Source organism: Xenopus laevis, chromosome 8L (assembly GCF_017654675.1).
Source record: "Xenopus laevis strain J_2021 chromosome 8L, Xenopus_laevis_v10.1, whole genome shotgun sequence".
NCBI lineage: Eukaryota > Metazoa > Chordata > Amphibia > Anura > Pipidae > Xenopus > Xenopus laevis.
This window is the reverse complement of record NC_054385.1, coordinates 73,543,223-73,568,400: the sequence shown is the minus strand read 5'-3', so window position 1 is coordinate 73,568,400 and position 25,178 is coordinate 73,543,223. Positions and strand designations below refer to the sequence as shown.

Below are 25,178 nucleotides of genomic sequence, written 5' to 3'. Positions count from 1 at the left end.
CTTCATTGTGTGCATGGCTTCTTTTATGTAACAGCCAGTGCTAGGTCTCTCAATTCTATAGGTTTATAACCTGTGTGCTCTAAGGGTAAGGTCACACTGGGTGTTTTGGGGAGATTTAGTCGCCTGGCGATTAATTGCCTCTTCTTTCCGGCGACCAATCTCCCCAAACGCCTTCCCTCACTCTGCTCTGGCTAAAATGAAAAAACGCCGGCACTAATCAAACACGTCGTTTTGTTTTCCGAACTCACCCGAAGTTGCCTCACGAGGAAGTGTTAGGCATCGATAAAAGAAAAACATCAACTTCAGAGTGTAAGTCATCGATAAAAGAAAGAGGTACTAAAATGCAAATTATCGCAAAGAGTCTAATTAAATAATAAGGGGTATACTTCCCAAAGGGTGAAAATAGAGTTTGACAAAGAGAAACTCAACAGCTCATATTCATTTTGATAAATAAACTCCAATAAATCCTATACAAGTTAATCGAGATTTGTGAAGTCCGCCCTTCAGTAAACCCTATTTTCACTCTGATTAATCTGTTTGATGTTAGACATGAACAGAGAGCAGTGAAGATAATGCTCACCCTCCAACATTATAAGTCTGTGAAATAATAGATGGGTTAAATAAATTAATTGGATTTTATTTAAATTTCTAATTACAAACGCTTGACATTTCGAACTGCAATACCCAGGTCAGATTCCATGGCAAACTGTGCACTTGATTTTGCAAAATACATGGACTGAATTCTTCTTTGGTAAAAACTTGATAGAGTCCGAAGGTATAATGTTGCTTTAGGCATGAAAGAACCCTGATGGAAACATATGTCGATAAACCCACCAGCCTCGAATATCCCATTACCAAGTAGAAGTTATGTTTAAAGCTGCATTCTGTGGTACAATGGAATCTGTTGTCACTCTTCAGCAGACAAGAGACATGAAGGGGTGTCCCCTGTTTCCACATGTGGCTCTGCATTCTGCTGTAATAAAACACAAATGGTCACATTGGTCCCAGATCACCTAGAAAAGAACCCATCAACACCCCAGTCCAGCTCCAAGCAGCTTTAGGGAAGTGGCCGACGATCGCGGGCAACAAATCTCCCAATTGGCCACTGCCCTTAAACACCAAGCAGTTTCAAACACCAGGGTTGGGTTTTCCAGCAAAAGGTAGATAGGTAGGATATTGCATATTAACTCTGCAGTTCAGTGGTTTAACTGGTTTTAGTTCCACAAACCTTTTCAACCTGTCATGTAACAATAGTAGGCATTGGAAAAAAAAAACCCACTAATCTACCCAATTTGTGTGAGACATAGGTTTATTCTTATAACAAACTTATGCTTGTCTTGGCCAGTTAATTACACATTTCAGTTGTAATTACTGAATGCAGCATACAGAAATCTGTTGGAAGTCAGTTTCAAGAGATTAATACATTCACAATGAATGTAAAAGAAGACTGCAGTGTCAATGGCACTATCCTTGTGCAGAGCAAGGTTAGACACTTACCTTACTCGTCAGATTCATTGAGTGAGCCATAATTGAACGTGGGCTGAAGGCTCACATGGAAAGGCTGTAAGAACATTGGCCGTCATATCTGGAACTTGGGCTTAATGATTTTATATAACACAATATTTAGCATTTTTTTTGTAGTTACAGAAAATCTCAGATGTATCCCTGTAGCATCACTTCTAAATGGAAATGATCTCTCAAACCTTTTATGTTGTCACTATGACAAAGGCTCAAACAGAGCTGACAGGTTGGTCTGTTTTAATGCACTTGCCTTAAATAAACATATAACTTTTTAAAGTCATGAACTGCACCACCATTTTTTTAAACATCTGTCAAGACATTGTCTTTGCATGCTATTTATCATTTTGCCATACAAGTATTTGCCACATTACCTATCAGATCCCCCATGTTGCTCTATCAGGGGGCTGCCATAATTATGCAGCAGTAGTCGATTAGCATTAGAAACTATAACTGACAGGTTGTGAAAGGAACAGTCAGTTTGGCAAAAACAGTCAGGTTTAGGAACATCAAGTATCGATTACTTACAAAAGCAACCCTAGAGGTGAAAACAAACAAAAAAGTGACAAAATGCACAGGACTGTTCTTAGGCAACTCAATTTTTTTTTATTGTTGAGCTTATATAAACTAGCTCTTTTTTCCATTTTTGACAACCAAACCAAAATCACACTGATCCATTCATTTTCAATGAGACTGAAAATCTCAAATGTTTAAATAAAATGGAAAAAAAGTGCAAGTGCATGCCTCTTAGTGCTCATTTAAAGTACAATTCAACCTTTGGGGAAAAAACCCGTACCCCCCATCCCAGGGAAATGCTCCTCGGTAAGCTGACAGAGAACGGCAATTTAAGTGTAATTCCACGCATGTGCAGTTGTCGCAAACCGGCAAACTGCTCCAACTGCGCATGCGCAGAAATACCGATCTCCCAGTCAGCTTACCGAGGACGTGGAAGATGGATGCGTGGAAGTCCGCTGGAAGAATCTGCAGCGAGGGGTAAGTATGGAGTATGGGGCATTTCCCCTGGGGGGTAGTTAGCCTGGGGGGAGGAGGGAGGGAGGTACGGGTTTTTTCCCCCACAGGTTGAATTCTCCTTTAAAAGGATGCTTCACCTATAAGTCTACTTTTAGTATGTTATAGAAGGGTCAGTTCTAAGCAATTTTCTAGTTTGTCTTCATTATTTTTTGTTTTTTAATGGTTTGACTTCTTCCTCTGACTCTTTTCAGCTTTCATATGGGGGTCACTGACCCCATCTAAGAAAACAAATGCTCTGTAAGGCCACACATTTATTTATTTTTTGCCACTTTTTATTACTCATCTTTTTATTTAGGTCCTTTCCTGTTCATAGTCTAGTCTCTTATTAAATCAATGCATTGTTGTTAGGGTACTTAGGACCCTAGCAACCAGACTGCTAAAATTGCAAACTAGACATCTGCTGAATAAATCAATTGTCCTGCTATGTTTCCCAACTTATAGTCAAATGCTCTCTCTTTCTGGTCTGTTGAGTCACACCCAGTGAGGATTGCATTTTCAGATCAGAGCATGTGACATTTTGTCTCTCTGAATCTCAAAGGCCATTATTACAACTTGACCTGAACTGAACCACAGTTGGCACAAACAGTAAATGTTGAAAAACCCTATAAACTAGGCAGCAGAAGCCAGAGAGAGAGAGAACATTTGTTCCTTAGAAATACATTTCTTGTGACAGAGAACTGAAAACTGAACCCAAACATACCATACATGAATGGTACAATATATAAGCAAAATATTTCTCACCATACTCATACTATGTATATTGTAGTCTACTGTATACTTTTACAAACGTACAATTCTGTAGTCTGCAAATATGGACAAAAATTTCAGTGCCAACTTTAAGATTGTTCATATAAACAAAAGCAGGATTAAATAGTGAAATCAGATTTCTGTCTTACAGCCCAAGGGAACATTTACAGTAGAAAACATACTGTGGGGTGAGTAAATGGTTAGGTCCCTGGACTGCTTTAAATGCTACTGTAAATTCTTAAATCAATTAAAAATGGCTTGCCGAAGTACTAAATTAAGACACAAAAATATTAGGAATATGGTACACACAGTGGTACTTACACTATGGGCTGCCTCCTGATTTGCTCTTTGTCTGCGAAGGTCAGGCTTGATACATCCTGAGACAAATATAGAGTGGTAATATAAATACAACACAGAGGGAGAAGGCCCAACAAACATTGATAAAAAAACAGAGCCAGGATAGGAGTTACAAAATATGCAGAGATAAAAAAAAAATCAAGGCAGTAGGAAGAGACCACTTCGAGGTAATATCGGGAAGATATTATTCTGAAGATATTTATTATGCATAGATTTGGAAAAAATTATTGTGGATTTACTGTGGGCTTTTTCCTGGACCCATAAAGAAGAAAAAGTGATGCAGATGCCTAAAAATATTGTTACACAGTGATACCTTTTTATTTACACTAAGCTTCAATCACATGATGGGGTATAGAGATAATACAGTAGAGAAACACCACAAAGCACAAACAGGAATCAACAATAAAATTACTCGTTGAATACTGCTAATTAAAGGAGAAAATATATTTTTGTCTTCTACCTGTTATGATTGTCCCCACCAACAGGAAGCTGCAGAGGAAAATATTTCCAGCTTGAACCCCAAATTTTTCCAGAATTTGTCCCTGCGATGTGGTGAAGATCAAACCAAATACCTAATTAAAAGTAAAAAATAAGGATTTGAGAACTTGCTGTGACATATCTGTTTTTTTCTGAAATGGACTGTTCGGGAGAGGTGGATATGACTAAATGGCATTTTCCCAGAACGGATTATTTATGATTGCATGATGATGCCATAACTGGGTGAATGGTGTTACATTGCCACAAATATGTTACAAGTGATTTTAGAACATTGCAATCAAATTCCTACAATTAACTGACCAAATGACCTTCAAAAGCTGGCACCAGCTCTGCACATCTACCTACACTATAGTAGTCTCAAACATGTAACTCCATGGCCTCACACTAATTATTACTCATTTTTATCTTTCAGGTAATATAGATCTAGCATCTGATTTATTCTAATAGGTCTGCAGGACTTCACAAAAGAGGTGAGAAGTAGACAGTGAAAACAAAATCTTTCTGGTTGCTATGACATACTGTATTATTCTTGTGTAAAACAGCCCCTGTTCCTTAATTTCCCCTGTTTTGGTTTTTTCCCCTATTTTGTGTTTTGCAGAAATGTAGGTGATTCCTGGGCAAGTTGCACATGGGATCTCAATCACTATTCTGAAACAGCTCTATGTTATATGATATAACCATACCATACCATACTGTGGGAACCATAAATGTAATTACTGTATGTGAGAAAACCCATTCAACAGAAATTGGGCAGGCTGGGGGAGGTTAAATCATTCAGAGGCGAGCTGTGGGGGTAGTTTCTGAAAAACAGAATTGGAGATAAGTACGGGGGGCGGGGGCTATATTTAACAACTATTTCTTATGTAACCTAAATGTAATAAATATCTGAATGAAAAGCATGAATAGGGGGTGATTTAGACAAGCTGTTTGTGGTCAGTGTCTTGAGATCTACTGATCCCCAGCTAAAGGTCTACCGGTAGATCCCGATCTACCTTTTGGGCACCTGTGAGTTACATTGAGCAGGAGAAACAATAAACTGTCAGAAAGCAGTTCCATAGTGCAGCACTGGCTCTTTCTGAATGTACATGACTAGGCAAAATGACCTGAGATGGCTGCCTACACACCAATATTGCAACTAAAAAAAATACACTTATTGGTTAATGACATTTTATAAGGTAGAGTGAATTATTTGCAGTGTAAACAGTCTAATTTAAAATAAAAAAAACATAAAAATAAGAATCCCTATAAGTATCCCCTGCATGTAACTGGGCAGATGCAGAAGAAGCATAGTAAACTCAACAACAGTACTATATTGCACATGTACCTGCTCATTGGGCACAGGTAGGGTTGCCACCTGGCCATTAATGATAAATGATCCCAATCTTATTAATGGAGAAAAAAGATAAGAAGCACCCCAAGGTTAGAGCTTTTTATGGAAGAGGTGCACCAGCCTCTGGTGCAAGTAAGTGATTTAACTTGATTTGGTTTAACTTTTACATGTCCTTTAAGGTCTGATGTATGCCAGCCATATCATTTCTAGTAAGTACTGTTGTGGAACTTCAAGAACTGGCGACCACTTGAGGTGAAAGTTTATTTGACACAAGTTCTGAGGATTCTGAACTCACAGTCAGAGCACAGAACAAACTTTTTTTTTTATAAACTTGGGAACGTACATACAGGCATAAAAGGGTGTTACCATTGCGAGAGCATAGAGATATCACTTCACAGCACAGAAAACAGAACTGCCCATATAGCCAATGAGATGGTTCTTTCTCAAGGTCAAGGTGATAATGACCAAGCTAGCTTGAGAACAGAATCCATGGGGGGGGGGCTACCAGGGGAATCTGCACACACAGTATTCTTTCTCAGAACTAATCCTGCTGCTTATGGCAATGTTTTATTGCTCATCACAATGTAGACATTAGCTACAAATCAGCTTTCCATGTCAACTTATCACCACAAATCTGAATCAGTTGGAAATGGAACCCCTATGGTTAAATCCTAGTCAAACTAGTAAAGAACACTTTCCTACAATCACAAATATATACTGTATAAAAATAACTTTATTATTAAAATGTTTTTTCATCAAGCATACAAGTTCTGTTAGTTTCTATTGCATATCCTAAAGTCCATATCAAGTCCACTTGACTTGGACTATAATGGATTTAAAATGTAGATACTACATACCTGTGCTGATACATTCAGCAATCCTGATGATGTTCCCTCAGATTCTGGATGTGTCAATTCTGCTGCAAACTCAAACCCAAGTGGAAGATATCCAGTCATAAAGAATCTAGAGTAGTGATATATGTTTGTATTAATGTTAAATAGCCTTAGAAATTACTATGTAATACAATAATTAATAACACACATACAATAATGATGCATCAAATAAGCTATGCTCTAATACTTTACTACACATGCCCCAATGTAAAAACCAAATGAGCATGAGATGCCCACCTTGAGATGGGCAATATTGGGCTGATCCAATCTTTTTGGCCCTCAAATCAACTATTGGATTATAACTGCCGCCAATGCACGCCGTTGTGGAGAGTGCCACACCAACATGCTAATGCGTCCATTTTATGGATCTATGTCCACTTTAAGTCAGAACCCTATTTATGAACATCATATAATTTCCCTTGATTAGGTTGTGGGTTTTTTAGGTTTATGAAAAGAAGAATGATACTTCAGTTGATCATTGCTTTGTTTTTACTTTTACTGTCACCCCCCCCCCCATCCCAAGGCACCCCAATGGGATGTAGAAGCTTATGACAAGTAATTCATTGAACAGAACATTCTCCTTCTCCCACAAAAGTTCAGAAAAACCACTGTGATAACATCACCTGTAAATATTATATTTTCCTTACAAAAATGGTTCACAACTGTTGTGGTCACAAGGCAAGGTAAATATACATCCTTGTTAAGCATAACTTCATTTTTTGTAAACTAGTCATTTGGCCCTATTGCAGAGAGGACAACTGGGCTCTCTCAGTCAGCAGTAGACCTTTAAACACCTATTTCCACAAAGGTTTCAAGTGTGCATATATGGCACAAATGAACCCCCATATGATAGTATAAGATAGTATTGCATCACCCAAACTTCAGTTGTGCACATATTAATGCTATTTGCAGATATGTCTTGAAAAATGAAAAGCTGTCTCTTTTTTATTGTAAAATCCATAAAATTAAGTGTTTTCATTTTCTTCTGCACTGGTCATGGCAACAGATAAAGTAAAGATATTTAAAAATGGCAGAAATATTTGCAACACTGGTGCTGTTTATTGGAAGCATATACACAGGTATATATGCACAAAAGCTTAAGAACTAGTCATAACATATAAATATGGTTTGTTCTTCAGTATCTGCTAACATTGGCATATGTGTACACAATAAAGTGCACACACGGTAAAATCCATTCTCTTGCTAAAACACATCATGTGCAATATCTTAAATAAAAGAAATTCTGCCGAGGCGTTTCTACAGTCTCAATTTTAATAGTAAATGATTCAGTTGCACATCAGCTGTGTGCCAGCTTGGTCAGAGATGCACAGACAAAACAAAAAAGAGAAAGAGGGGGAATGTTTTTATATTTCAAATGATTTTGTAGGAAGTCTCATAGCTGATCTTTAAAGGAGGCCTTCATCCAAACACAGACATTTGCACAGCAATAGATAATTCCAAACTAAGACATCACTGTAACAAAGAGTCAGCTGGTGATCTGGCTTCAATACCCTCAATCCCTTGACATCTTGATTTTTTTATTCAGAATTGCAGAGAGTGTAACACTCCTTAACACTACTATACCTAAATATTTATTTTTATTCACATTATATTATATGATAGGGGTGCCCAGAACGTCAAAGGCGGTCTATCGCTAGATCTCGGTGAAGTGAAGTTCCGGGTAGACCACAAAGTCCGACGGGCTTCCCTGATCGATATCTGGCCGAAAGTCGCCCAGATCTTGATAGGGCAGGTTAAAAGATCCTGACGGATCGCGGACGCATCTGTGCGATCTGACTGCATGTATCGGATCCATTATGATCAGATCGTTGGGCCCTAGGCCATAAGGGAAAGATCCGCTCCGTTGGCGACATCGCCAAACGAACGGATCCCTACGTCTATGGCCAACTTTAGGCTCAGAACTTCTGCCTATATCATTACCTACACAAATCACAAAAGTTCAGACACTGACAAACAGTATACAAACCCCAGACATCCAGCGGTGACAAAGACGACCCAGAGATAACCAAGATTAAGGATGAAAGTGAATGTCACCATTCCTACTAGGGAAAAGGCATATACAAATAGCGTAGTCTGTCTGAAAAACAAGGAGAATACTTTCATATTTGACACTCTTACACAAGGTTTTATGCAAAAGGTTTATACATAAACCTTGCAGATCACATTCGGACATATTGCCACAAAACAGCAGAAGTACACAAAGTGCATGGCTCATGAATGTTTAGATCTCTCTTATACACAAACCACATTGCATGGACAGGCTATTACTTGTATGTCTTTGTCCTGTCCAGCCAGAGACCTGTGAGCAATGCTCCACACATGCCAGACACCGTGATGGTCAAGCCAATCCTTCCAGCATTTACTTCTTGACCCTGCAAAGAACAAACCATTTCAGTGAATAGGCCAAAATGTACAGGAGAGCATGAGCAAACAGATGCTAACTTACCGGATAATAAAAGGTTACCATTCGGTTCAACAGTGTGGAGAGGGAGTAAAATGCCCCTGTGTTTAAACCTAGAATAAACACAAACTCAGTGAGTGTTGTATAAAATACTATATGAAATATCTATTACCCAGTACTACTAATATCAGGTCTACAGCAAACCAGGTGTTTTGTCTGCTGAGGTCCTCTCATGGAGAATCATAGAGGTCACCTTCAAAAAGGTCATTGTAAACAACTGTCTAATAACCATGAGTGAAATATGTTCAATGGTTATAAAACTATTTGTAAGTGTAATTGGTATTTAGAAATTGTTTGTTTATTCCTTTCTGTTCTCTTAGTAAAAAGTCTGATAAAAACAATGTAACAGGGATCAGATCTCCTACAGGTCTGTTAATCAACTGTCTTTCAACACGGTTTCATGAGTGCAGAGATTGTAAACATATACTGACTTTAAAAACAATTATATTTAAAACTTTAAAACCACTTAACATTTTTATAATTTAACTTCACATTTTTGGAAAGTTACTTAAAATTACATTTTCTTTTTGGGTGGAGGATCCCTTTAAAGTGGCAATACATGTACGCATATTGTTGTCATGTACAAGGTTTAATAAAATTAGCTGTTCATTTGTGTTAAACAAACAATAGAGTTAGATATTATTGTGTCATAAAATAATTTTTTTTTTCTTTGATTGGACTGGTTAGAAAACAATATATGTATTTGTCAAATCTTGCAATTACAAATGTGCAATCTTTAAATTATTGTAATGATTATTTTATGAATTTTAAACATCTTGCCATAGTCCTTAAAGGGATCCTGTCATTGGAAAACATGTTTTTTTTCAAAACACATCAGTTAATAGTGCTGCTCCATCAGAATTCTGCACTGAAATCCATTTCTCAAAAGAGCAAACAGATTTTTTTATTCAATTTTTGTCAATTTCCCAGCTGCCCCTGGTCATGTGACTTGTGCCTGCACTTTAGGAGAGAAATGCTTTCTGGAAGGCTGCTGTTTTTCCTTCTCAATGTAACTGAATGTGTCTCAGTGGGACATGGGTTTTTACTATTGAGTGTTGTTCTTAGATCTACCAGGCAGCTGTTATCTTGTGTTAGGGAGCTGTTATCTGGTTACCTTCTCATTGTTCTGTTGTTTGGCTGCTGGGGGGGGAAATGGAGGGGGTGATATCATTCTAACTTGCAGTACAGCAGTAAAGAGTGATTGAAGTTTATCAGAGCACAAGTCACATGACTTGGGGCAGCTGGGAAATTGACAATATGTCTAGCCCCATGTCAGATTTCAAAATTGAATATAAAAAAAATCTGCTCTTTTGAGAAATGCATTTCAGTGCAGAATTCTGCTCGAGCAGCACTATTAACTGATTCATTTTGAAAAAAAGTTTTTTCCCATGACAGTATCCCTTTAAGTCAGGGGTCAGCAACCTTTATTATCAAAAGATCCATTTTGCTGCCTCTTCCACTAAAGAAAAATAGTCTGGAGCCGCAAAACATAAATAAACTTTTAAAAGTTTTAACCTTTTTTCAATTTTAACTGCTACAACAACAGAATACAACAAACAAAAGTGCAGTGTGCATGTGTAGGCCTACAAAATAAATTAAACACTGAATAGCCCCTATTAAATGCTAGTGTTCTCATCTGTTTAAAGGCAAGGGCTATAGACGTCATTAAAATATGCGTCACATCCATGTCTATAGCCCTCGCACCTGCTGCAGCTGGACTCTGGAGGCTTCCCTCTTGTCTTGAGTGTGTAACCGCGGTAAGGACCATGATGAATCATCATGCTGCCGCTCGGTCTTGCCTGTCACTCCAGGGATGTCTATACAGCCCTCACACCTGCTGGCGGCTTCATGAGTGTGCGACAGCGGTAAGCTATAACCGTTAGCTTACCGTGGTCGCACACTCAAGAAGCCGACAGCAGGTGCGACCGCTGTATAGACGACGTGACAGGCAAAGTAGCAAGACCGAGCCGCAGCAAGCAGGATAAAGAGCCGCATGAGACTTCTGGAGCCGCGGGTTGCCTACCCCTGCCTTAAGTGATTTAAAGACCCCACACTTGGCTCAGGAGTGCTGCCTCAACCTTGCTAGATGTTGTGTGTCCTGTTCCATATGTAGCTAGCAATGTAAGCTTAAAGTTGAAAAACTTTGCCCCTTAACCCCAAATCAGTGGTTGGGTAGCCTACCCAAATAAAATGTTGAGATGAAGTTTTAGAGCGAATTAATTTAATTTCTGGTTATGCTTGGAACACTATAACAAGGTTTAACATCAGTATATACCGTTAGGCCCATAAATCTTTGGACAGAGACAACTTTTTTTCTAATTTACCACAATGAATTTTAAATGAAACAACTCAGATGCAGTTGAAACGCCAATGAAGTGATTGTGTTAAAAAAAGGCTTTAGTTCCTAACATTTTTATGCAATCTTTTTGTTCAACCCACTGAATTAAAGCTGAAAGTGTGCAGTTCAACTGCATCTGAATTGTTTCAATTAAAATTCATTGTAGTAATGTACAGAACCAAGATTAGAAAAAGTTGTCCCTGTCCGAAGATTTATGGGCCTAACTGTATACTTTGGAAGATTTGGACTATAAGGAGTGAAACCAGAATCCATTTACATAAAAGATAATATAAGAATACAACAAATGTAAAGTCCTAAACATATCCTTTGTATCACAAAGCTGCTAGGCCCCATTCAATTTAACAAACAGTAGTCGTAAATCCAGTTATCTTTCTTCCCAAAGGGCATTTACAGTATCCTGTTGTCCTAAACATATATGAAGTGCCTCAGGGAAAATGCTCTTTAAAGTAGCTTGAGAAAAATGGTCCTGAAGCAGCCCTCTTTTGAGTGTGAATTGTCTGACAATCACTCCTGTGTGTGACAGGCAGTATTAAGGCAGTGTCGGACTGGGACACCAGGGGCCCACCAAAAAAAACTTAGGCCAGGGGCCCACACTCTGCGCTATTATTTTTCCTCTCCTCACTCAACCTCTATTTTCCTATTCTGTTTTCTTTACATACTAGAATCTATTATTCCATCTACTTAGTCTCTTTGTTCTCATAGAAATAGGGAATGGCCATTAAATAGGCCAAATGTTTAGCAGCATGAGGGCCCACTGACACCTGGGCCCACCGGGAGTTTTCCTGGTATCCTGGTGGGCCAGTTCGACACTGTATTAAGTTGTACTTAATAGCCATGCATGGTTTCCAGGCTACTGGACAAGCAATGACAAATCTTGACCCGATATGCCCACCTTGAATGGGCAATATCAGGCTGATACAATCATGGGCCAGAGAGTCCAACAATCGGATCACAAGGCCAGGAATGCAGGCGATGGAAGAGAGGACCTCATGAACAAACTGATCCTCGACCCAATGCAATTTTGAAACCTGCCTGGTTTTCGACCAGATATTGGTCAGGGGAACCTGTCCAAGGGCCCCATACACTTTTATTGTCACGTGTATGGCTCATTAACTAGCCCATTATTGCAAAGATCCTCAAAAGGTCTTATCACTATGCTGGCTTAGGCTAGTGCCACATGGAGGCTGAATATGCATTTAGCCTCCCACGTGAGGCAGTGGAACCTTGAACCTCATTTTCCAGTTTGCTGCCCTGTTTTCCAACTTAGACAAATCACTCTGCAAAGTGGCAGCATCCTGCATGGAACCTATAGTTCTGCACAATTTAGTATCATCTGCAAAGATAGAAACAGTACTTTCAATGCCCATCTCCAGGTCATTAATAAACAAGTTGAAAAGCAAGGGACCTAGTACAGAGCCCTGCGGTACTCCACTAACAACACTGGTCCAATTAGAAAATGTTCCATTTACCACCACTCTTTGTAGTCTATCTTTTACCCAGTTCTCTATCCAGGTACAAATACTATGTTCCAGGCCAACATTGCTTAATTTAACCAGTAACCTTTTGTGTGGCACTGTATCAAATGCTTTAGCAAAGTCTAAGTAAATCACATCCACTGCCATCCCAGAATCGAGGTCTGGCAAGATCTATTACGCATAAAACCATGCTGGCACAAACTCAGAGCATTATGATTTGCTATGAAGTCCAGTATCTTATCCTTTATTAACCCTTCGAAAAGCTTTCCTACCACTGACGTCAGACTAACTGGCCTATAGTTTTGAGGCTGAGAACGGGACCCTTTTTTGAATAGAGGCACCACATTAGCAATTCGCCAGTCTCTTGGCACTATGGGTTACTGTTACTGGGTAAACTTAGTGCCATATGGGCGGGGAAGCCTTATCTTCTTTCATGTCTGCTGCAATTTCGGTATTGCTGCTTTTCTTGTTAAAGTTCCGGTACAGCTGCAGAGAAACAGATTGGCTACAGAGTGACCTTCGGACCTCTCTCCAGCCAGTCTCTGTACTTGGGACTATGTGGGCAAAAGCAGCAGTGGTGAAGTTGAAGCAGACGCGAAAGAAGATACTTAACCTAATGTCACTGATGTTTGAAGCAGACAGGCTATATTTCTGTGTCAATGCTCATTAAATCCTGTAAACTGGCTCAATAAAAAAAAAAAAAAAAAAAGGAATACATATGGTAAAACAGACAAGATGTCCTTAAAAAGACCCATACAAGTATGACATGCTGTAATTATTACACATGTTGAGATTAATCTACTTACCATATGACACAACCAAAAGGATAAAGTTTCTATTTGTCAGCAAGCGAATGATGGACTGTTTGTATGAGTATTGACTGGCGGAAGTGGACAGCAATGCAGCCTGTGCCAGAGAAGGAGGCTTCTTTGGAGCATCCTGAAACACTGACCACGAGAGAGATTATATATAGACTGGTGGTGAGGTAGCATTCACATACTGTAGAAATGTAGACATTTAGTACAGATTTTCTATTTTTACCCAAATGTTTAGACACATACACACGGAATGCTTGAGGCTTACTGACCCAGTCCTCATCCCGACAGTCTGCATTTACCGTCATTGAGATTCGTCCCTCCAAACCAGACTATCGGATCACCCACCACAGACAGGCATATTGGAGAAAGATTGGCACATTTGCCAACCTCAACAACCATTTATTATATGTATGGCCAGCTTAACTGCTTCTTCTTATAAAACAGGCCGCTGCCAGAGGATGAAAGTATTATGAGAAAGGGAAATGTAGTCACACCAAGACAAATAATATAATCTGTAACAGAAATAGTTATTATTTGCCTGCTGACACCTCTTAAGACTGATATAAGTTTGGAGATTTGAACCTCCAAAACCTCCAGCCACTAGGCCAGTCTAACGGCCTGAATTAGAAAGCATTTATCTGCAAGGTTATCCCAGAATATATCCATTTAATACACTGGCAATGAGTTTAATTACAGATGGTTTTAAAATATTCCTGCACAGTATTCTATGCAAACTAGAGTAAATACTACACCTTACGAATTAAAGGGATAGGTAACAGCATTCAGCCTTGAATACCAGCCACTTGTGAAATTATTATTATTATTTTATATATCAATATTTTTTAGTATCATTTGTTTCTATAAAGGGTTATGGTGAAGGAAACTGAATTACCCATAGGACACTCACACACGTATGGGAAAAAAAACATAAAAATTCATTAAAGATAGGGGCCAATTTATCAAAATGGGAAAAAATTTGAAAAATTCACTAACTATTTGTTCCTATAAGATTTTTAGAATCATACTTCTCAATGGGTGAAATTTAGAGTTCAACATTTGATAGATACAATTGTAAATATCCCATAGGAATAAATAGAAACAAAATAAATCTTTTTAGTAGTGAGCACAAATTGCACAGTTTGATAAATCTGCCCCATAGTATCCTTTCTGGAATTGAGCCCAGGACCCCAGTGCTGCAAAACACACCAGTCATAGTTTACAATTCCCCCTTTCGGGTTTATTTGACCTGTGATAACCCAATACAAAAAGTATGCTTTCTAATGCAGATCCTTTGGACTTGCCCACAGGTAGGAGTAAGGACAGTGGTGACATCTTTAGAAAGCTTGAAAGGAATTCATAACAATATATATTTTATGGTCGCTTTACAAGCATTCCTACACAAAAAATAAATAAAAGAAGTAATTTCTCCTATGGTGCATACCAAAGACGACGAGGATAAACAGTACAGATGCTACAGCTGCAGTTCCAATGAACATAACTCTTATATGATGTGAAAGCAAATCCAAGTCATGTATGTTGGGGATCAGCACAGGGGGTAGAAGGAAGCCAATCGCAACCCCTAGCTTGAGAGAAAAGAATCTGTATTACATTTACAATGCAGATAGATAGAATGTCAATATGTACAATTATCAGGCAGACCAAATGTTGATAACTTCAATTACAAATATTTTTTCAGCAGCTCAACTAATGCAGGAATAGGGTGAGCTGCAGTACTGTAATAGCTTAAGTATCAAAGGTTGCCTGTCCATTCTCGAATATAAACTTTGTAAAACATGGACAGAACCCGGTACAGTTGTAAAACCCCCATAACACACAGGCACCTCCCCCCACACACAAAGACTCCCTGTTCTCAGAAATATAGACACAAATAGCTGGGATTTATTTGGTCCTGTGAGCAGGATTATACATATTTTCTGCCAACAATGCTCTGTAACTTTCCTAACATTTTTTTCAGTTACTTCAGTTTTCCCAGTACTCCCCAAATCATAACCCAAGGTTGCAGTATAACCCCCACCCCTAATGTGGTCCTTATGATCCAAACAACCAACACTGCCTACATATTTGGCAATCTGATTTATAACACTGCCACGTCAGTTTGCGCCTTGCACCACAGTCCTGGCAATCTTCCTCTGGTTAGCATTACCCACAAGCTCCTGCCCTGCTTCAAAAAGGAGTGGAGGGGAGCAGACCACATGCTTTAATGATAACACCACTTTTGTAGCTGAACTGACTATTTTTCTCTATAGAGCACCAGAAAAATTTATATTTTGCAATCTAGGGATTCACTGATGTGGCCAAAAACCATTGTGTCGTCAATAAAGTAGATATTAGGAAAGAGACAGGAAGCTCAAGCTCCTGCTGTCAAGAAGGTCCATGGATACATAAAATTTTCATATTAAAGGCAGTCAATTGAGACTACCACCTGTGATACCAATATATATGCAGAAAGTCAGGTAAAAATGGATGAAATTGGTTAAACCATTGACCAACGCTGAGCAATTATGGTCAGCTCAATACTGCATGTCTAATAACTCACTACAACCATAGTGCCTTTCAACCATCTATTTTCTTTCTTTAGAATCCAGAGTTCGACACATGCTCAGTAGAGCAAAAAGTCTGTTTAAGTCCGGCTTTTAACTCTATTGCGCATGAGTCCCCCCGCAAAGAAAGAAGGAAGGAAGAGGATTGTTCTATCACAAGAACCCTGAGCAGGTGCAGTTTTCTGCAAACAGGAGCGCCAGCTTGGGGTATCAGGTGAGTGATTGTAATCCTAGGGGGTGCCCTAACATTTGTCACCCATCATGGATTGGACATTTCCATCTCCATACTAGCCCATAATCTTGCATGCCATTTTCTACTACTGCCTCAATCTTTCAGGTAACATGTAAGCAGCGAGATCTATTCATTTTGAGAATTTGATGCTATTGACAATAGTACCCAAGAAAATTATCTTTATTCTGTTTTCAGCAAATAATTGACCCTTAAATGAGGCCCAGGCTGAGTCTGCCATGATCTGCTGCCCCAGTGGTAGTTTTAACAATTATAAAAACCTCATCATAAATCCGCATCTAGCTTATGTACCTTACCATACTGACTCACTTATGTTTCAACAACTTTGTGTTTTTTCAACTCAACACTACCTATCAAATCTCAACCTCCTATTGTCTTCTTAAAGGAATAGTTCAGTGTGAAAAGAAAAACTGGATAAATAGATAGACTGTGCAAAATAAAAAATGTTTCTAATATAGTTAGTTAGGCAAAAATGTAATATATAAAGGCTGGAGTGAACACATAGTTACATAGTTAACATGTCTAATAAAACAGCCAGAATCCAACTTCCTGCTTTTCAGCTCTATAACTCTGAGTTAGTCAGCGACTTGAAGGGGGGCCAAATGATACATTTCTGTTCAGTGAGTTTGCAATTGATCCTCAGCATTCAGCTCAGATTCAAAAGCAACAGATATGACCCATGTGGCTCCCCCTCAAGTCTCTGATTGGTTACTGTCTGGTAACCAGTCAGTATAAACCAAGAGAGCTGAAAAGCAGTGGTGTAGTGTTCTGACTGAGATGTTATACATCAAATCACTAACCTTTATACATTACATTTTAGACTAACTAACTATATTAGAAACATTTTTTATTTTGCACAGCCTATCTATTTACCCAGTTTTTATTTTTACACTGAACAATTCCTTTAATAACTCCTTGCTTAAAATAACAGCATGCTTTTCCCAACATTGACACCCCCACTCCGAATAACATAAAAATATCAGATCCCAGAAACTAGATACACACCTGATTTCCAAATACTCCAATGGAGCATGCAGTGGAGACTTCAGAGGAACTGAACCACACAGACGCTATGTGAGACGGCATTCCCAGGATGAAAACTTGTGCCACTGCGCACACCAGCTGCCCAAACAGTGTCACTCCAAACAGGTCTGGCCGAGCACTACCTGTCTTAATCCAAGCACCCACACAGTTCAGCCCAGAGCCAATTAATGCAATGGCACGCAGGCCACGGGTGTCCAGGAGCCAGGCTACTGGGAAAATGAGTGGGATATAGGCCAACATATATGACATTGACAGCCAGTCTATGGCTAGACTGCCAATACCATAATAGTGCATGAAGATATTACTAATAATACCATATTGAAGCCACTGGAATGCATTGCACAAAGAGTAGGAACTGAAGAGCAGCACAGTGAACCAGCGCCTCACGTACAGCTTTGTAACTTCTCCTGAGTCCTGACCCAATTCACTTTCTGGAGATTGAGGTGAGACGGCTGTGCCTGGACGAATGATCTTGTCTGCCATAGTGTGGGAAAGTGTAGAATCCAGCAGCACATCATTCAGGGGTGCCTCTCTCACCATTACTGCACAGGGCACACTTTCCAGAGCTCAATTTCAAGGGCCACTCTCCACCTCAGAAAGTGCACAGGTCTCCTGCAGAGAGGGGAGAAAACACAGTTAGCCAAAATGGAATGTTCATTTATCATAGACACCATGTTAATACGGATGTAGAAGTTAGGAATTCCACTTATTTACCTCGAGTGATACAATCCTCCAGTTGTGATCCTAGCACAAGACTTCCAGCACACGTCACACTCTCGCCTTCTCTCCAGCAACAGCACGCTACTTAAACCTTATCATTCCCACCCTCACCATTAGCTCTTTTTTTTGTCCGTAGCTCCCACTTGCGCCTTTCATAGTCTCCTCTTTGCCCTGTTCCTCGTATTAGTCTTCTCTAAGTTCCCCTTATGAAGCCTTTAATCACGCGCCCGCGGCTCACCCTTTTCCTGTTTCTCTCTCACTCGGTTCTCTCACTCCCAAAAGTATCTCGATATTACCCACGTTACCTTGCTCACCACCTGCCTGCTGCCTAGCACTTACTCTTCAGCCCGGTGTGTCCCTTACACTCTGCCTCTACTTTCGTCGAGTACACCAGTCTCACAGTCACATTGCCAAGCGACTCTCTCAGTAGGAGTGTACAAGTAACTCTATAGCCAACTATACCGGTCACTGAACGCCCTACCCCCTGGTGCTGATTGGTATTTTTTTTTTTTGTCCCAAACGTGCGCCAGTTTATAGGCGGGTTGTATGGAAGCACTGAGAAGATAATGGGCCCTCACAGTCAGCCAATCAGTACACTCACAAACCAAAACCTTACTGGCCATAGACGTAACAATTACGATCTTTCTTGGAAAAGATCTTTCCAAGAAAGATCGTTCGTTTCAACACACACGTGTAGAGCTGAATCGGCAGATATACAGGTAGATATACGGGAAGAAACAATAGAATTCTACCTGTATCTGACGATTCAGCACTACAATGGGCGATGTTTGGGTCCCTTCAAAGGCACCCGATCAAAATTTTCCGTCCAGCCCGATCGACGAGCCGACCGATATCCAAGTCTTCTGCCGATATCGGTCGGCTCTTTTTCCACCATACACGCAACGAATATCGGACGAAAATTCGTTTCGTACGATATTATCTGTGCGTCTATGGCCAGGTGGCCATAGACGTAACAATTACGATCTTTCTTGGAAAAGATCTTTCCAAGAAAGATCGTTCGTTTCAATACACACGTGTAGAGCTGAATCGTCAGATATACAGGTAGATATACGGGAATAAACAATAGAATTCTACCTGTATCTGACGATTCAGCACTAACAATGGCCGATGTTTGGGTCCCTTCAAAGGCACCCGATCAAAATTTTCCGTCCAGTCCGATCGACAAGCCGACCGATATCCAAGTCTTCTGCCGATATCGGTCGGCTCTTTTTCCACCATACACGCAACGAATATCGGACGAAAATTCGTTTCGTACGATATTATCTGTGCGTCTATGGCCACCTTAAAGATGTAAATCAATCGGGCACAAGCATCAGCCAATCACATTGCACCTGGGAAAATCAGCGCGCATAACAAGCAGGCTCAGGGAAGGCTAGTTTTAAGCTGATGGCAGCATTTGGTTCTTCTAACTTTACTCCCAAATTGATAACTTAAAGGGATACTGTCATGGGAAAAAATGAATCAGTTAATAGTGCTGTTCCAGCAGAATTCTGCGCTGAAATTCATTTCTCAAAAGAGCAAACAGATTTTTTTTTATATTCAATTTTAAAATCTGACATGGGGCTAGACATATTGTCAATTTCCCAGCTGCCCCAAGTCATGTGACTTGTGCCTGCACTTTAGGAGAGAAATGCTTTCTGGCAGGCTGCTGTTTTTCCTTCTCAATGTAACTGAATGTGTCTCAGTGAGACATGGGTTTTTACTATTGAGTGCTGTTCTTAGATCTACCAGGCAGCTGTTATCTTGTGTTAAGGAGCTGCTATCTGGTTACCTTCCCATTGTTCTTTTGTTTGGCTGGGGGGGGGGGGAAGGAGGGGGTGATATCACTCCAACTTGCAGTACAACAGTAAAGAGTGATTGAAGTTTATCAGAGCACAAGTCACATGAGCTGGGGCAGCTGGGAAATTGACAATATGTCTAGCCCCATGTCAGATTTCAAAATTGAATATAAAAAAATCTGTTTATATCAAATTAAGTGGCATATTAAAGAATCTTACCAAAGTGGAATATATATTTGAGTAAATATTGCCCTTTTACATGTCTTACTGTGAGACACCATTTTGTGATGGTCTGCCAATACTTCCCAACATTTGAAAATCCTAAAGAGGGACAAAAAGTTCTGCGCTTATGGGATTCTTATATCCCATTCCCTTTGCTTTTTCGTTCACTAGCTCAATCTGAAGTATGAATGATGCAAAAGACATTATGGCATTTGTTTTAATTTCCTGATATCTCTGCCAAATGTGTTATTTAATCAGACCGGGACTTTGAAAAGGAGTTTATCACTGTACTTTGGTTTTGTGAAAAGGTCAATGTACATCTGCATTCATTAACTACTCAATAAATAGGGCCATTTTCAGAGGTGTAAAAGTACCAGGCCCCACCTCCAAAAGAATCTTCAGAGGGGATCAGGGTGTCCCGGAGCCCCCCCCCCATGCTCACACAGGTGATCGTGCAACAATTTAAAGAAGAGCAGAAGGGAGGGGAATTTTAACATACCTCCCAGCTGTCCCGTTTTTTGCAGGACAGTTTCGATTTTGACAGCCCAACCCACAGTCCCGGATTACTGAAGTTTCCTTTCTCTTTGATCTCCTGCAAAGAACAGCCCTCTTTCTATTTTCCAAATGTTGGGAGTTAATTCCTTCTCAGTTATGTGAGCAATAAAATTCTTTTGTGCACACATTTTGTACTTTTGTGCGCAGATTTTAAAAAAAACTGTGTGCTCAGGTCACAATTAATACAAAATTTGTTTTCTCACAAAATTCTTTGTGCACACCACAATTTGCTGTGTGCACTGGCCTTAAAATTTGTGTGCATGCGCATGAGCACACACCTTAGAGGGAACATTGGTTGGGAGATATGTATAAAGGAAGCAGACCCCCGGTCCATGTGGGGGCTGCTTCCTCTATAGTTACACCCAGGGTCAGACTGGGCCGCTTGGATGCCGGGAAAAACCCTGGCTTGTGGGCCTTACCAGCCCAGACCGATCTTCATGGCAGCTTGAGTGACTGACTCCCTGAGCCAACACTCAGTGTGCCCTTGGCCTTATAAAGTTGACTGTATTGGTTTACCTTATGCTTCATTTACTTGTCTTCTGTGGACATATTAATTATATTTATGCTTACAATGAAACAAAGACTTGGTGTCTGCTGATAAGAACAGGAAACCATGTGGTCATCTAGTTTGTAACAGTAAGCAAGTTTACAGAGGGAATATGTGCATGCTACATCAAAATGTCTTCCCTATTCTCCACCATCAAAATAGTCAGTCGGTCTGGTAAAATGGTATGGGTCAGCATTCAGAATATGATATAGAACCTAGAGCTATGACACTCAACAGTCTTATTGTTTCTTGCCACCATGTGTGGGGTGTGTGTCTGTACTTAGTAAACACAAACAGTGCCTTGTTAAAACCTAACTGGAGTAAAGCAAACAGATGGCTTTCCAGCTGTCAGTGTCCAAACAAATGTACAGTATTTAATGTTTCATTTAGAAAACAGAGACATTTCACTCACACGGATCCTACCAAGTTTCTGTTTTCTCCAACTTTTTTTAGTTACAGCTGTTTTATCTTATCAAGGGTTGAAAAGCCACAAATTGTTATGACTTCAATCTACATTGGCAAACATAGAAACGTGTCCCAATACATAAAACCTAAGCAAAGTACAAACTGACACATCCCAACCTGACTTTTATATTGAGGTCATCTATGACTTCTTCCCCACCTACTGATTTTCCAACCCCCTCCTCCCTGCTTTAGTTGCACAACCACATATGCCTGGGCCAAGAGATTAAACATGAAGGAACGTCCATTTTCGTATGACTGCAACTGCAGTTGTGGTCCTTAATGAGCCCTTTTAACAGCAAAAGTCTTTTATGTATGAGGCAATTGTCTTCCTTAGTAGCAATCCAGATGGCAGACATATGAGCAACAATGGCTACAAGAACATAGAGGTCAATGTTCTGGTGAAAAAGATATCGGACTCGTTCAGAAAGGGCAGATGCACTGTGTACATTTTATTTTTTAACTTAAGTAGTATGTACAAAGGAACACTTGCACACTGCATAACTGCCTGCCTAATCAGCTGCCCCTGACTACTACAAACCAGAATAGTTTTATCTTAAAGGGATTCTGTCATCGGAAAACATGTTTTTTTCAAAACACATCAGTTAATAGCGCTGCTCCAGTAGAATTCTGCACTGAAATCCATTTCTCAAAAGAGCAAACAGATTTTTTTATATTCAATTTTGAAATCTGAGCCTTTAAACAGATGAGAACACTAGCATTTAATAGGGCTATTCAGTGTTTAATTTATTTTGTAGGCCTACACATGCACACTGCACTTTTGTTTGTTGTATTCTGTTGTTGTAGCAGTTAAAATTGAAAAAAGGTTAAAACTTTAAAAGTTTGTTTATGTTTTGCGGCTCCAGACTATTTTTCTTTAGTGGAAGAGGCAGCAAAATGGCTCTTTTGATAATAAAGGTTGCTGACCCCTGACTTAAAGGGATACTGTCATGGGAAAAAACTTTTTTTCAAAATGAATCAGTTAATAGTGCTGCTCCAGCAGAATTCTGCACTGAAATGCATTTCTCAAAAGAGCAGATTTTTTTATATTTAATTTTGAAATCTGACATGGGGCTGCCCCAAGTCATGTGACTTGTGCAAGTCACTCTTTACTGCTGTACTGCAAGTTGGAGTGATATCACCCCCTCCCTTCCCCCCCCCCAGCAGCCAAACAAAAGAACAATGGGAAGGTAACCAGATAACAGCTCCCTAACACAAGATAACAGCTGCCTGGTAGATCTAAGAACAACACTCAATAGTAAAAACCCATGTCTCACTGAGACACATTCAGTTACATTGAGAGGAAAAACAGCAGCCTGCCAGAAAGCATTTCTCTCCTAAAGCGCAGGCACAAGTCACATGACCTGGGGCAGCTGGGAAATTGACAAAATGTCTACCCCCATGTCAGATTTCAAAATTGAATATAAAAAAATCTGTTTGCTCTTTTATATTCAATTTTGAAATCTGACATGGGGCTAGACATTTTGTCAATTTCCCAGCTGCCCCATATCATGTGACTTGTGCCTGCACGTTAGGAGAGAAATGCTTTCTGGCAGGCTGCTGTTTTTCCTTCTCAATGTAACTGAATGTGTCTCAGTGAGACATGGGTTTTTACTATTGAGTGTTGTTACTACAGGAGGCCACAAAAGGCACACACGTGGTAATTATTATTTTGTATTACCTCTCAAATCATGTCTGTTTGTAGTCTGTGAAATTGAATTGACAAATAACTCCCCCTTTTCCCCCCCTTCTTTTCCTACCCCCCTTCTCTACTCCTACCATTCACTGATACTGACTTGACACAAATGTTCCCTGCTCCACCAAACCAAGCCATAGGCAGATGAACAATATGCACAAATGTCCTTATAATTTGTATTGTAAAACTTTAATAAAAAATAATTTGAAAAATATATATATAATTAGAATCCTAAGGACTATATATATAATGAGCAACCAGTACTTTCTCCTTATAATTTCACAAATAACTTAATTGCTTGTGTCTAACCTAAAATACATTCTTAAAATGCTATTCAAATCAATTCAGAAATATAACAAATCCATAAAGAATAAAAAATATCAAAAATCATCAATAATTTAACAACTGAGATCAACAATATTGAATCCAAAGTTAGATATTGTTTTGAGTTTATACATATACATACACTAAGGTTAAAAAGTATAGCTTGAAATCCATCTATAATGTTTAAGGCTTGATGTTTTGAGGAAACTATAATGGAAAAAAAAACTGTGAGCTTTCCCTTCCAGAAGTTATAGGCAGATTCCATGCTACAATAAAGTTGCAGTATTCTGCAGGTTCTACGCACATGTTGTAAATAATATTCGCATTGCAATATTATAACATTACATTCTTGGATTGGAATGTAAAAAATTTGTAGTGTGGAACTAATCTCGAAGGGTATCACATAATAAAAGGTGCAAAGTTTGCTACAGATCTATTGGCCTATACCATCCAATCAGCAGTGAAATGGGTTACTACACCTGGACATATTTTGTGCCTTTAGGTCTGTACCTTCGTACTTTTTTTTTTTTTTTTGCTTGGCCGGCTGCCCACATTCCTAGACAGCAGTTCATTTATATAAGCTATTGTAGTGTTTCTAAAGCAAATAAAACTTTTTAAATTTTTACAACAATAGTTTACTTTACAATCATCACATTTATAGAAAAGCTTAAGGTGGAGTTGTCTAATACAATCATTTAGGACATCATGATGTATAATATACAAATTAGGGTAAAAATATTAAACATATAGAAATTCACCATATTAAAGTGAGTAAAAGAAAATATAAACAGGGATATGAAAACATAGGCAAATTTGCACCTGGGCAGTAACCCACGGAAACCAATTAGTGGCTGGCTTTTTCAGCAAACTGCAGGTTGAACAATGGAAGCAAATGGAAGCAAACCCGTGGCTGCCACTGGTTACTGCCCACTTGCAAATTTGCCCAGTGCCAAATGAGTCCTACTATGTAAGAAATCATAACTAAGAGAAGGAAAAAAAGAAATGGGCAGATATTCCTGTGACCATATAATTTCTTATATGGAAATGAGATTAACCAACAGTGAATTTGGTTTGACCCATTTAGATGTATGCATTTGGGTGTATATTTGCCAAGGGTTCCAAATTCTGCTGAACTGTTCAAAATTAGTGCAGTCAATTTTTCAAATAAATAAACGTTCTCCAACCCTCCTTTCACTTTACCAAAAGCGAAGAATTGTGATTTCCTGTAAGCAGCGATGGTTTATTTAATAGCACTAAAGCTGTAAATTCATAGGAAAGTCTTTATTAGATTTATTTTGAAAGTCTTTCCATGGGTTCTTCACAGGGGTAACACATTGTCTATCTATGCATAAACTATATACCTTAAAAACAACTTTTTCTACCAGTTCAGTGTACCAGCACTTTATATTTAAATGAGTAAAAAATACTTTCATATTTACCGTAGTTTTCCATTCATCTCTTTTCAAAATGATATAATATTTCTGAAAAA

At 39.2% G+C, this 25,178-nt stretch overlaps 1 protein-coding gene across 6 annotated transcripts; it reads right to left on the bottom strand.

Annotated features, from left to right (window-relative positions):
* Window positions 1–621: 621 nt before the first annotated feature.
* flvcr2.L (FLVCR heme transporter 2 L homeolog) lies at window positions 622–18,593 on the bottom strand. Of its 6 annotated transcripts, none has more exons than XM_018228537.2 (12): window positions 18,079–18,593; window positions 17,326–17,976; window positions 14,951–15,092; window positions 13,498–13,638; window positions 8,843–8,910; window positions 8,665–8,768; window positions 8,363–8,473; window positions 6,340–6,445; window positions 4,115–4,226; window positions 3,619–3,674; window positions 1,498–1,561; window positions 622–973 (listed from the first exon to the last, which is right to left on the bottom strand). In XM_018228537.2, exons 2-11 carry the CDS (start codon window positions 17,902–17,904, stop codon window positions 1,499–1,501), a joined length of 1,482 nt encoding a protein of 493 aa, XP_018084026.1. In that variant the 5' UTR covers window positions 17,905–17,976; window positions 18,079–18,593; the 3' UTR covers window positions 622–973; window position 1,498. The 6 variants fall into 6 exon arrangements, with proteins under 6 accessions (XP_018084026.1, XP_018084027.1, XP_018084023.1 ...); XM_018228538.2 differs by having other exon boundaries at window positions 622–970; XM_018228534.2 differs by lacking the exon at window positions 1,498–1,561 and having other exon boundaries at window positions 18,424–18,593.
* Between the last annotated feature and the right edge of the window lie 6,585 nt (window positions 18,594–25,178).